The sequence below is a fragment of the Armigeres subalbatus genome, chromosome 1 (assembly GCF_024139115.2).
Source record: "Armigeres subalbatus isolate Guangzhou_Male chromosome 1, GZ_Asu_2, whole genome shotgun sequence".
In the NCBI taxonomy this organism is placed as follows: domain Eukaryota; kingdom Metazoa; phylum Arthropoda; class Insecta; order Diptera; family Culicidae; genus Armigeres; species Armigeres subalbatus.
The window spans coordinates 42,076,844-42,089,380 of NC_085139.1; the positions used below are offsets into that span (position 1 = coordinate 42,076,844).

The 12,537-nt window shown below is 49.6% G+C and overlaps 2 protein-coding genes across 21 annotated transcripts in view; one reads left to right on the top strand and one right to left on the bottom strand.

The window, feature by feature from the left end:
* LOC134224744 (solute carrier family 35 member F3) overlaps positions 1 to 12,537 on the top strand; it is a 266,961-nt gene that overhangs the window by 80,392 nt on the left and 174,032 nt on the right. The gene's annotated exons all lie outside the window — the stretch shown is intronic.
* Positions 1 to 12,537, bottom strand: part of LOC134224836 (uncharacterized) — a 115,302-nt gene that overhangs the window by 28,176 nt on the left and 74,589 nt on the right. Inside the window, exon 2 of the mRNA XM_062704442.1 lies at positions 1,384 to 1,481. Coding sequence (XP_062560426.1) covers positions 1,384 to 1,481 — 98 coding nt within the window. The remainder of the gene's footprint in view (positions 1 to 1,383; positions 1,482 to 12,537) is intronic.

Below are 12,537 nucleotides of genomic sequence, written 5' to 3' on the forward strand. Positions count from 1 at the left end.
AAGACGCTCGCTGTACAATAATGCGCCGGAAGTGATCGTTTGGTTCAAGATGCCTTGTTATCATTGTGAGAGACTATTCCCATCATTAATAATATGTCGGTAAAGTTTTTTTTTTCTTTAAATATAGATGCCAGTCGTTATTTTTTTTAGATAAGAGGGGAGATGTGTGGCGTTGGACAGGCCCATAAACACGAACATCCGTGATTGGGATGCATGAACGGGATTGATTGATTCTGATTTTTTTCACTGGGTTTGGAAATAAATAAAATTTTCAATAGTTTAACGGTAATAATCAATAGTATCGATGAAATTGGTAAAATGCTGGAGAGTTTCTGAATCGATTGATAAGAAAATATCAAAAATCCATCGAAAGATAAAGACGCTATTAGCGCTTGAAATCTCTCGTAATATCGTTACGGCCTTGGAAATTTCTTATTTGGAAATTTCCGTTTTACACCCTGTAACCGAGGCTTCCCCTATAGATGTAGTTTACGTCAAAATCATTTTGTGTTTCAGAATTTCGAAGGGTAATTTAATAAACCAAGTTTGATATAAAGCTGCTGAATGGCCTCCCAGTTCACCAGATGTAAACCTTTTGAGGAAGATCCATTAATTACGTAACGCAAAAATTTTCCATTTTCAACCCCCTTCTCCCCTATGTAACACTTTTTGTATGAATCATTTAAAATTGCTGTATGGATTGTCACACTTTGGACAACCCCCCTCTCCCCTCTTTACGTTACGTAATTTATGGATGCTCCCTTGGAATATTTTACGTAATCGTATATGAAGTCGAGAAAAGGAACGAGCATACAGTGTCTACCTAGACGAAAACAAAATTATCTAAAAGTGATATCTAATTCACAGTCGTAAGCCTACTTTTTATGAGAATAAAGTAGACACCATGATTTGCAGGCAGAAAATTAAAATAAAGCGTTTTGGATAACAGTGTTTTACAAAATAAAAGCATCACTCCAACCGAATTTAGGTAACGCATGCAGAATACCAGTTCCTTGAAATAATAATCGTAAACCAGCCGCTTGATAGTAATAAAATACGACACATTCAGCCGAAATCCCCCCTTTTTTGAATATGATTATTCTTAACTGTGTGGCATCCACGTCAAATAACTATTATACTTGTATCTTGCCCGGTACAGTAATGTAATAAACTTCCATTTCAAAAGCTTCCACACCAAGCAGGAGTTTAGCCCCAGCTAGAGCGTTGAAACTTTGTGTTTCCACCCCCAAACTACTGCAGGCTAATGTCGCATGTGAAAGTAAACTTGATTGGATGTTAGTGACGTTGAAAAAAAATGAATCCTGGCAATGCTCAACTAGTCCCCCTCACCATAACCGAGATATGCTGCCGTGATATACTCACTGATAATCGTATTCATGACCATCAACAGCTTTGATGTAGTCAACGCGGTGCTCCGTAACGCCATAGGATTTGACAAACTTTGCCAGGCAAAATATGTTCTGTTGAAACGGAAAAGAAAAAGAGAGTGAGAACGGAATGTGAAATCATGCATTAGCTTGATTGGCCGGGAAGCCGATTCAAGCGAAGTGCAACATGTGTAAGTTGGCCGGAAGCGAGATTGTGCACAGCAGATATGGAAAATGGCTCCACGGTTCGGTCGGATCGTTGGATGTCTGTGGGGCGATGAATATTTAATTTGGCGTCTGAAATGATACTTCATTAGTAAAGACATTATTGGCGATGGCGGCAGGATTCATCACTGTTGAATTTTATTATACGATGTGTGAGGCTTTCATTTGGCATTTTTAGATAGGTAGGGGAAATGACGACTTTGGCAGGTTTTGTTCTATTATTGGCAGGGGGTTTTTTATGACTGACTAGGCTCAAATTTGGCCTAAACATTCTTTGCATATCAAAGAATACTGTGGCCAAATTTCATAAAATTTGGTCGACAAAAACCCCCCTGCAACAAACCTGCCAAAGCCGTCTTTCCCCCTACATCCAAAAACAAATTTCATAATTCTGTACAGAATCTTGTTATATTTTGCAAGGTTTAACAAAAGTGATATATTTTAGTGTTTTAAACTAAACAGTATTGTAACATTTGAAGAAAGAACATTATTTTTAAGATGTAGCAAAACATTCTCTTGTTGGAGAATAAGTCTCATGAATCACATTCTACAACATGGATCCATGAAAATGAAATGTTTTAGAAAGGTAGAACGATGTTCAGTACTACACTTGTGAAAGCTACATTTTCATTACGTAATCAGATCAAGTCCTGGAAATATGCCAACGGAAATAAGATCTATATCTCATGTATAAAACAACACCAAATAAATTTTTATTATGTCGTGCACTGTATGAATGGCCATTGAAAGCAATTTGATTATAAAATTAAAATATGGCAAAATTCTGATGTTTCAAGACACACCCAATCCGTAAAATAAATATTTTATTCTATATCTGTCCGATAGCCGTTCTGATCTGTTCTGAAAACTAAAGCAGCATTAATTTTATTGCCCGCTCCACATTAGTTTGATTGCTTCAGAACAGAACAGAACTGAACCAAATCTAAACGGCAATCAGTTTAAAGTTAATGTTTCAGGCGAGAAAAGTGAAAGCTCCATTATGCTAATATCGTCTAAATCAATGTCAAGATCAACAGCTAGCTCCACGGTCCGGATGTTGACACAATCTCAGATGACGACGGTAAACTGGTGCGCATTGCGGTAGTCCCTCCAGTAGCAACAGCAGCAGCGTGTTGGCTATAAAGCTGAACCGGACTCCAATGTTTATCGCACGCCCGCCAACCGTCCAACGACGCCGGCCGGTTCGGTTAGTGTCGGAATTTGATTAATATTTTAATCGGGAAGTGTCTGTCTGGTGCTGGTCCACGAAGATTGTGGAAGACAATTAAGTAATTACTAACGATGCAGCGCTGGGGTTCCACAGCTAGAGACGATGAACAGATGATGCTCATTAGGCTAAGTATGCAGTAAGTGGTGGACAAGAGAAAGAGTTTGGAAGTAGCCAACTATTTTCATCCGATTTGCCAGACAGCACGGATGGGTTGAGGTATACTGCTTTTTCTTCAACTGGCATCGCATTCCTCAATTGGGACATCGGAATCTGGCAGCGTAGTATTTATTAAACACTATCACAATAATGACTTGCGAATAAGTAAAGTACCATTTATGCATCTGAGCATCATGTGTAATCATTATTTATTTAGTATCTACTAAAATTAATTTCATATTATTCGGCAACTCGGCCGTCAAGAGGCTCGAAAGCCTCCTTTCAAGAGGCTCGAAAGCCTCCTTTCAAGAGGCTCGAAAGCCTCTTTTCAAGAGGCTCGGAAGCCTCCTTTCAAGAGGCTCGGAAGCCTCCTTTCAAGAGGCTTGGAAGCCTCCTTTCAAGAGGCTCGGAAGCCTCCTTTCAAGAGGCTCGGAAGCCTCCTTTCAAGAGGCTCGGAAGCCTCCTTTCAAGAGGCTCAGAAGCCTCCTTTCAAGAGGCTCAGAAGCCTCCTTTCAAGAGGCTCAGAAGCCTCCTTTCAAGAGGCTCGGAAGCCTCCTTTCAAGAGGCTCAGAAGCCTCCTTTAAAGAGGCTCAGAAGCCTCCTTTCAAGTGGCTCAGAGCCTCCTTTCAAGAGGCTCAGGAAGCCTCCTTTCAAGAGGCTCAGAAGCCTCCTTTCAAGAGGCTCAGAAGCCTCCTTTCAAGAGAGCTTAGGAAGCCTCCTTTCAAGAGGCTCGGAAGCCTCCTTTCAAGAGGCTCGGAAGCCTCCTTTCAAGAGGCTCGGAAGCCTCCTTTCAAGAGGCTCGGAAGCCTCCTTTCAAGAGGCTCGGAAGCCTCCTTTCAAGGGGCTCGGAAGCCTCCTTTCAAGAGGTTCGGAAGCCTCCTTTCAAGAGGCTCGGAAGGCTCCTTTCAAGAGGCTCGGAAGCCTCCTTTCAAGAGGCCCGGAAGCCTCCTTTCAAGAGGCCGGAAGCCTCCTTTCAAAAGGCCGGAAGCCTCCTTTCAAGAGGCCCGGAAGCATCCTTTCAAGAGGCCCGGAAGCCTCCTTTCAAGAGGCCCGGAAGCCTCCTTTCAAGAGGCCTGGAAGCCTCCTCTCCTTTCAAGAGGCTAGGAAGCCTCCTTTCAAGAGGCTAGGAAACCTCCTTATAAGAGGCTAGGAAGCCTCCTTCCAAGAGGCTAGGAAGCCTCCTTTCAAGAGGCTAGGAAGCCTCCTTTCAAGAGGCTAGGAAGCCTCCTTTCAAGAGGCTAGGAAGCCTCCTTTCAAGAGGCTAGGAAGCCTCCTTTCAAGAGGCTAGGAAGCTTCCTTTCAAGAGGCTAGGAAGCCTCCTTTCAAGAGGCTAGGAAGCCTCCTTTCAAGAGGCTAGGAAGCCTCCTTTCAAGAGGCTCGGAAGCCTCCTTTCAAGAGGCTCAGGCCTCCTTTCAAGAGGCTGGAAGCCTCCTTTCAAGAGGCTCAGAAGCCTCCTTTCAAGAGGCCAGAAGCCTCCTTTCAAGAGGCAGAAGCCTCCTTTCAAGAGGCCCGAAGCCTCCTTTCAAGAGGCCAGAAGCCTCCTTTCAAGAGGCCCGAAGCCTCCTTTCAAGAGGCCCAGAAGCCTCCTTTCAAGAGGCCCGGAAATTTTCCTTCAAGGGGCCCAGAAGCCTCCTTTCAAAAGGCCCGAAGCCTTCTTTCAAGAGGCCCGGAAGCCTTCTTTCAAGAGGCCCGAAGCCTCCTTTCAAAGGGCCAGGAAGCCTCCTTTCAAGAGGCCAGAAGCCTCCTTTCAAGAGGCCCGGAACCCTCCTTTCAAGAGGCCCGGAACCCTCCTTTCAAGAGGCCAGAAGCCTCCTTTCAAGAGGCCAGAAGCCTCCTTTCAAGAGGCCAGGAAGCCTCTTTCAAGAGGCCAGGAAGCCTCCTTTCAAGAGGCCCGGAAGCCTCCTTTCAAGAGGCCCGGAAGCCTCCTTTCAAGAGGCCCGAAGCCTCCTTTCAAGAGGCCCGGAAGCCTCCTTTCAAGAGGCCAGAAGCCTCCTTTCAAGAGGCCCGAAGCCTCCTTTCAAGAGGCCAGGAAGCCTCCTTTCAAGAGGCCAGAGCCTCCTTTCAAGAGGCCCGGAAGCCTCCTTTCAAGAGGCCCGGAAGCCTCCTTTCAAGAGGCCCAGAAGCCTCCTTTCAAGAGGCCAGGAAAGCCTCCTTTCAAGAGGCCCGGAAGCCTCCTTTCCCGGTGCCAGGAAGCCTCCTTTCAAGAGGCCCGGAAGCCTCCTTTCAAGAGGCTAGGAAGCCTCCTTTCAAGAGGCTAGGAAGCCTCCTTTCAAGAGGCTAGGAAGCCTCCTTTCAAGAGGCTAGGAAGCCTCCTTTCTAGAGGCTAGGAAGCCTCCTTTCAAGAGGCCCGGAAGCCTCCTTTCAAGAGGCCCGGAAGCCTCCTTTCAAGAGGCCCGGAAGCCTCCTTTCAAGAGGCCCGGAAGCCTCCTTTCAAGAGGCCCGGAAGCCTCCTTTCAAGAGGCCCGGAAGCCTCCTTTCAAGAGGCTCAGAAGCCTCCTTTCAAGAGGCCCAGGAAGCCTCCTTTCAAGAGGCCCGGAAGCCTCTTTTCAAGAGGCCAGGAAGCCTCCTTTCAAGAGGCCAGGAAGCCTCCTTTCAAGAGGCCCAGAAGCCTCCTTTCAAGAGGCCAGAAGCCTCCTTTCAAGAGGCCAGAAGCCTCCTTTCAAGAGGCCCGGAAGCCTCCTTTCAAGAGGCCCAAAGCCTCCTTTCAAGAGGCCCAGAGCCTCCTTTCAAGAGGCCAGGAAGCCTCCTTTCAAGAGGCCCGAAGCCTCCTTTCAAGAGGCCCGGAAGCCTCCTTTCAAAGGCCAGGAAGCCTTCTTTCAAGAGGCCCTGAAGCCTTCTTTCAAGAGGCCAGAAGCCTCCTTTCAAAGGGCCCGGAAGCCTCCTTTCAAGAGGCCAGGAAGCCTCCTTTCAAGAGGCCAGGAACCCTCCTTTCAAGAGGCCCGGAAGCCTCCTTTCAAGAGGCCAGAAGCCTCCTTTCAAGAGGCCAGAAGCCTCCTTTCAAGAGGCCCGGAAGCCTCCTTCCAAGAGGCCCGGAAGCCTCCTTTAAAGAGGCGCGCACGCCTGCCGCCGAGTGGTCAGGAAGCCTCCTTTCAAGAGGCCCAGAAGCCTCCTTTCAAGAGGCCCGGAAGCCTCCTTTCAAGAGGCCCGGAAGCCTCCTTTCAAGAGGCTAGGAAGCCTCCTTTCAAGAGGCCCGGAAGCCTCCTTTCAAGAGGCCCGGAAGCCTCCTTTCAAGAGGCCCGGAAGCCTCCTTTCAAAGAGCCCGGAAGCTTCGTTTCAAGAGGCTAGGAAGCCTCCTTTCAAGAGGCTAGGAAGCCTCCTTTCAAGAGGCTAGGAAGCCTCCTTTCAAGAGGCTAGGAAGCCTCCTTTCAAGAGGCTAGGAAGCCTCCTTTCAAGAGGCTAGGAAGCCTCCTTTCTAGAGGCTAGGAAGCCTCCTTTCTAGAGGCTAGGAAGCCTCCTTTCAAGAGGCTAGGAAGCCTCCTTTCAAGAGGCCCGGAAGCCTCCTTTCAAGAGGCCCGGAAGCCTCCTTTCAAGAGGCCCGGAAGCCTCCTTTCAAGAGGCCCGGAAGCCTCCTTTCAAGAGGCCCGGAAGCCTCCTTTCAAGAGGCCCGGAAGCCTCCTTTCAAGAGGCCGGATGCGTATTTCAAGAGGCCAGGAAGTCTCCTTTCAAGAGGCCAGGAAGTCTCCTTTCAAGAAGCCCGGAAGCCTCCTTTCAAGTGGCCCGGAAGTCTCCTTTCAAGAGGCCTGGAAGCCTCCTTTCAAGAGGCCCGGAAGCCTGCTTGCCAGAGGCCTAGAAGCCTCCTTTCAAGAGACCCAGAAGTCTCCTTTCAAGAGGCCCGGAAGTCTTCTTTTAAGAGACCCGGAAGCCTCCTTTCAAGAGGCCCGAAACCCCCTTTCAAGTGGCCCGGAAGCCTCCTTTCAAGAGGCCCGGAAGCCTCCTCTCAAGAGGCCCGGAAGCCTCCTTTCATGAGCTTCGCAAGCCTCCTTTCAAGAGGTTCGGAAGCCTCCTTTCAAGAGGCTCGGAAGCTTCTTTTCAAGAGGCCCGGAAGCCTCCTTTCAAGAGGCCCGGAAGCCTCCTTTCAAGAGGCCCGGAAGCCTCCTTTCAAGAGGCTCAGAAGCTTCCTTTCAAGAGGCCCGGAAGCCTCCTTTCAAGAGGCTGAAGCCTCCTTTCAAGAGGCCAGAAGCCTCCTTTCAAGAGGCCTCAGGCCTCCTTTCCAGAGGCCAGAAGCCTCCTTTCAAGAGGCCCGGAAGCCTCCTTTCAATAGGCTTGGAAAGCCTCCTTTCAAGAGGCCCGGAAGCCTCCTTTCAAGAGGCCCGGAAGCCTCCTTTCAAGAGGCCCGGAAGCCTCCTTTCAAGAGGCCCGGAAGCCTCCTTTCAAGAGGCCCGGAAGCCTCCTTTCAAGAGGCCCGGAAGCCTCCTTTCAAGAGGCCCGGAAGCCTCCTTTCAAGAGGCCCGGAAGCCTCCTTTCAAGAGGCCCGGAAGTCTCCTTTCAAGAGGCCCGGAAGCCTCCTTTCAAGAGGCTCGGAAGCCTCCTTTCAAGAGGCTCGGAAGCCTCCTTTCAAGAGGCTCGGAAGCCTCATTTCAAGAGGCTTGGAAGCCTCATTTCAAGAGGCTCGGAACCCGAGCAGCACACACGTCAGAAATGAGTTAAAGTAACTCATTTATGACTAAATCTGATCATAATCAAGTTGCTGCATTCAAAAGTGACTGAATTGTGCTGCTAGGGAAGCTTCCTTTCAAGAGGCGCGGAAGCCTTCTTTCAAGAGGCACGGAAGCCTTCTTTCAAGAGGCCCGGAAGCCTCCTTTCAAAAGGCCCGGAAGCCTTCTTTCAAGAGGCCCGGAAGCCTCCTTTCAAAAGGGCCCGGAAGCCTCCTTTCAAGAGGCCCGGAAGCCTCCTTTCAAGAGGCCCGGAACCCTCCTTTCAAGAGGCCCGGAACCCTCCTTTCAAGAGGCCCGGAAGCCTCCTTTCAAGAGGCCCGGAAGCCTCCTTTCAAGAGGCCCGGAAGCCTCCTTTCAAGAGGCCCGGAAGCCTCCTTTCAAGAGGCCCGGAAGCCTCCTTTCAAGAGGCCCGGAAGCCTCCTTTCAAGAGGCCGGAAGCCTCCTTCAAGAGGCCCAGAAGCCTCCTTTCAAGAGGCCCAGAAGCCTCCTTTCAAGAGGCCCAGGAAGCCTCCTTTCAAGAGGCCAGGAAAGCCTCCTTTCAAGAGGCCCGGAAGCCTCCTTTCAAGAGGCCCGGAAGCCTTCTTTCAAGAGGCCCGGAAGCCTCCTTTCAAGAGGCCCGGAAGCCTCCTTTCAAGAGGCCCGGAAGCCTCCTTTCAAGAGGCCCGGAAGCCTCCTTTCAAGAGGCCCGGAAGCCTCCTTTCAAGAGGCCCGGAAGCCTCCTTTCAAGAGGCCCGGAAGCCTCCTTTCAAGAGGCTAGGAAGCCTCCTTTCAAGAGGCTAGGAAGCCTCCTTTCAAGAGGCTAGGAAGCCTCCTTTCAAGAGGCTAGGAAGCCTCCTTTCAAGAGGCCCGGAAGCCTCCTTTCAAGAGGCCCGGAAGCCTCCTTTCAAGAGGCTCGGAAGCCTCCTTTCAAGAGGCTCGGAAGCCTCCTTTCAAGAGGCCCGGAAGCCTCCTTTCAAGAGGCCCGGAAGCCTCTTTTCAAGAGGCCCGGAAGCCTCCTTTCAAGAGGCCCGGAAGCCTCCTTTCAAGAGGCCCGGAAGCCTCCTTTCAAGAGGCCCGGAAGCCTCCTTTCAAGAGGCCCGGAAGCCTCCTTTCAAGAGGCCTGGAAGCCTCCTTTCAAGAGGCCCAGAAGCCTCCGTTCAAGAGGCCCGGAAGCCTCCTTTCAAGAGGCCCGAAGCCTCCTTTCAAGAGGCCCGGAAGCCTCCTTTCAAGAGGCCCGAAGCCTCCTTTCAAGAGGCCAGAAGCCTCCTTTCAAGAGGCCCGGAAGCCTCCTTTCAAGAGGCCTGGAAGCCTCCTTTCAAGAGGCCCGAAGCCTCCTTTCAAGAGGGCCAGAAGCCTCCTTTCAAGAGGCCAGGAAGCCTCCTTTCAAGTGGCACGGAAGGCTCCTTCCAAGGGGCCCGAAAGACTCCTTTCAAGAGGCCCGGAAGCCTCCTCTCAAGAGGCCCGGAAGCCTCCTTTCATGAGCTTCGCAAGCCTCCTTTCAAGAGGTTCGGAAGCCTCCTTTCAAGAGGCCCGGAAGCCTCCTTTCAAGAGGCCCGGAAGCCTCCTTTCAAGAGGCCTCCTTTCAAGAGAAGCCTCCTTTCAAGAGGCTCGGAAGCCTCCTTTCAAGAGGCTCGGAAGCCTCCTTTCAAGAGGCTCGGAAGCCTCCTTTCAAGAGGCTCGGAAGCCTCCTTTCAAGAGGCTCGGAAGCCTCCTTTCCAGAGGCCCGGAAGCCTCCTTTCAAGAGGCCCGGAAGCCTCCTTTCAAGAGGCCCGGAAGCCTCCTTTCCAGAGGCCCGGAAGCCTCCTTTCAAGAGGCCCGGAAGCCTCCTTTCAAGCGGCCCCGACGCCTCCTTTCAAGAGGCCCGGAAGCCTCCTTTCAAGAGGCCCGGAAGCCTCCTTTCAAGAGGCACGAAAGCCTCCTTTCAAGAGGCACGAAAGCCTCCTTTCAAGAGGCCCGGAAGCCTCCTTTCAAGAGGCCCAGAAGCCTCCTTTCAAGAGGCCAGGAAGCCTCCTTTCAAGAGGCTCGGAAGCCTCCTTTCAAGAGGCCCGAAGCCTCCTTTCAAGAGGCTAGGAAGCCTCTTTCAAGAGGCCTGGAAGCCTCCTTTCAAGAGGCCAGAAGCCTCCTTTCAAGAGGCCCGGAAGCCTCCTTTCAAGAGGCCAGAAGCCTCCTTTCAAGAGGCCAGGAAGCCTCCTTTCAAGAGGCCCAGCCTCCTTTCAAGAGGCCCAGAAGCCTCCTTTCAAGAGGCCAGAAGCCTCCTTTCAAGAGGCCCGGAAGCCTCCTTTCAAGAGGCCCAGAAGCCTCCTTTCAAGAGGCCCGGAAGCCTCCTTTCAAGAGGCCCGGAAGCCTCCTTTCAAGAGGCCCGGAAGCCTCCTTTCAAGAGGCCCGGAAGCCTCCTTTCAAGAGGCCCGGAAGCCTCCTCTCAAGAGGCCCGGAAGCCTCCTTTCATGAGCTTCGCAAGCCTCCTTTCAAGAGGTTCGGAAGCCTCCTTTCAAGAGGCTCGGAAGCCTCCTTTCAAGAGGCTCGGAAGCTTCTTTTCAAGAGGCCCGGAAGCCTCCTTTCAAGAGGCCCGGAAGCCTCCTTTCAAGAGGCTCGGAAGCTTCCTTTCAAGAGGCCCGGAAGCCTCCTTTCAAGAGGCCCGGAAGCCTCCTTTCAAGAGGCCCGGAAGCCTCCTTTCAAGAGGCCCGGAAGCCTCCTTTCAAGAGGCTCGGAAGCCTCCTTTCCAGAGGCCCGGAAGCCTCCTTTCAAGAGGCTCGGAAGCCTCCTTTCAAGAGGCCCGGAAGCCTCCTTTCAAGAGGCCCGGAAGCCTCCTTTCAAGAGGCCCGGAAGCCTCCTTTCAAGAGGCCCGGAAGCCTCCTTTCAAGAGGCCCGGAAGCCTCCTTTCAAGAGGCCCGGAAGCCTCCTTTCAAGAGGCTCTGAAGCCTCCTGTCAAGAGGCCGGAAGCCTCCTTTCAAGAGGCCCGGAAGCCTCCTTACAAGAGGCCCGGAAGCCTCCTTACAAGAGGCCCGGAAGCCTCCTTTGAAGAGGCCCGGGCCCGGAAGCCTCCTTTCAAGCGGCTCGGAAGCCTCTTTTCAAGAGGCTAGGAAGTCTCCTTTCAAGAGGCCCGGAAGCCTAGTTTCAAGAGGCTCGGAAGCCTCCTTTCAAGAGGCTCGGAAGCCTCCTTTCAAGAGGCTCGGAAGCCTCATTTCAAGAGGCTTGGAAGCCTCATTTCAAGAGGCTCGGAACCCGAGCAGCACACACGTCAGAAATGAGTTAAAGTAACTCATTTATGACTAAATCTGATCATAATCAAGTTGCTGCATTCAAAAGTGACTGAATTGTGCTGCTAGGGAAGCTTCCTTTCAAGAGGCGCGGAAGCCTTCTTTCAAGAGGCACGGAAGCCTTCTTTCAAGAGGCTCGAGAGCCTTCTTTCTAGAGACTCGGAAGCCTCCTTTCAAGAGGTTCGGAAGCCTCCTTTCAAGAGCTCATTATCATTTTTGGTTAATTTATTCAACTGCAATGCAGGTAAACTGGGGTCCTCCTTAGCCGTGCGGTAAGACGCGCGGCTACAAAGCAAGACCATGCTGAGGGTGGCTGGGTTCGATTCCCGGTGCCGGTCTAGGCAATTTGCGAATTGGAAATTGTCTCGACTTCCCTGGGCATAAAAGTATCATCGTGTTAGCCTCATGATATACGAATGCAAAAATGGTAACCTGGCTTAGAAACCTCGCAGTTAATAACTGTGGAAGTGCTTAATGAACACTAAACTGCGAGGCGGCTCTGTCCCAATGTGGGAATGTAATGCCAATAAGAAGAAGAAGAAGAAGCAGGTAAACTATCAGAATTTGAAATCTGATAGACTATCTGTTAGAGCTGGTGTTCCCCAAGGCAGCTTACTTGGGCCCATATTGTATAACATTTTTACTTTTGACTTACCTGATTTACCACCAGGGTGTCAAAAATCTTGGTTTGCAGATGACACGGGGCTTTCAGCCAAAGGACGTGTCATTTGTAGTAGATTGCAAACAAGTTTGGATATTTTTACTACTTACTTGCAAAATGGAAAATTTTCCCAAATGCTTCCAAAACTCCCAAAAATTTTCCTTCGTAAACTCAGAGCTTCTTATTTGAAACCTTCTAGCAGACATATTGTTACTATGAATGGGGTTCCAATTAATTGGTGTAGCGAAGCCAAATATTTAGGACTTCTGCTAGACCAAAAATAATTTTTGAAAATCACATTGAAGGCCTTCAAGCCAATCCTAATTCCTAATGTCTTAATAATAAAAAAATCCTAACTCCTAATGTATTAATAATAATTTAAAATGCATCATAGCAAATAACGATGATAGTTTTAAGAAAACACAGAACACCTAGCTCAAGAGAAGAATGCATCTATTAGATAATTAGCAAATAAAATTAGTTAAAAAAAACTGTGACATGGACCACAAATGCCTCCGACTCTCTGCAATGTGCATGAGAACGTGCTGCATAATCTCTCCCAACCCTTCAGGACTCTTGAAGGGTGCCATGGAACGGGATTTTAAGAAAACTTAGTTCTATACTGCATTGAAACATTCCAGGCGATGGGAAAACTATTGTTCATTCATACATTGAAGAAAAAAATTTATTGAGTAACATTTTTTTTTCATTGAAATGATTATGAAGTTGAAACAATGACTAATTCGGGATATTGGCTCATTCCGGATAATGACTCATTCGCGGTAGTGGCCTTCGGGGTAATGCATTGTGTGTCGTAGTGTCGTAGAGTCATTTTTCTTATGCATTTTTGCCCGAATTCTCCTATGGATGATTAGTCTCTAATTTAGAATCAATCAAACTTCCAGACGATTTCCTGTGATAATTCTTAGTTAACATGGTTATGATACCCAAAGCAATTTTATGTTCTAAAATAGACTCACAAACT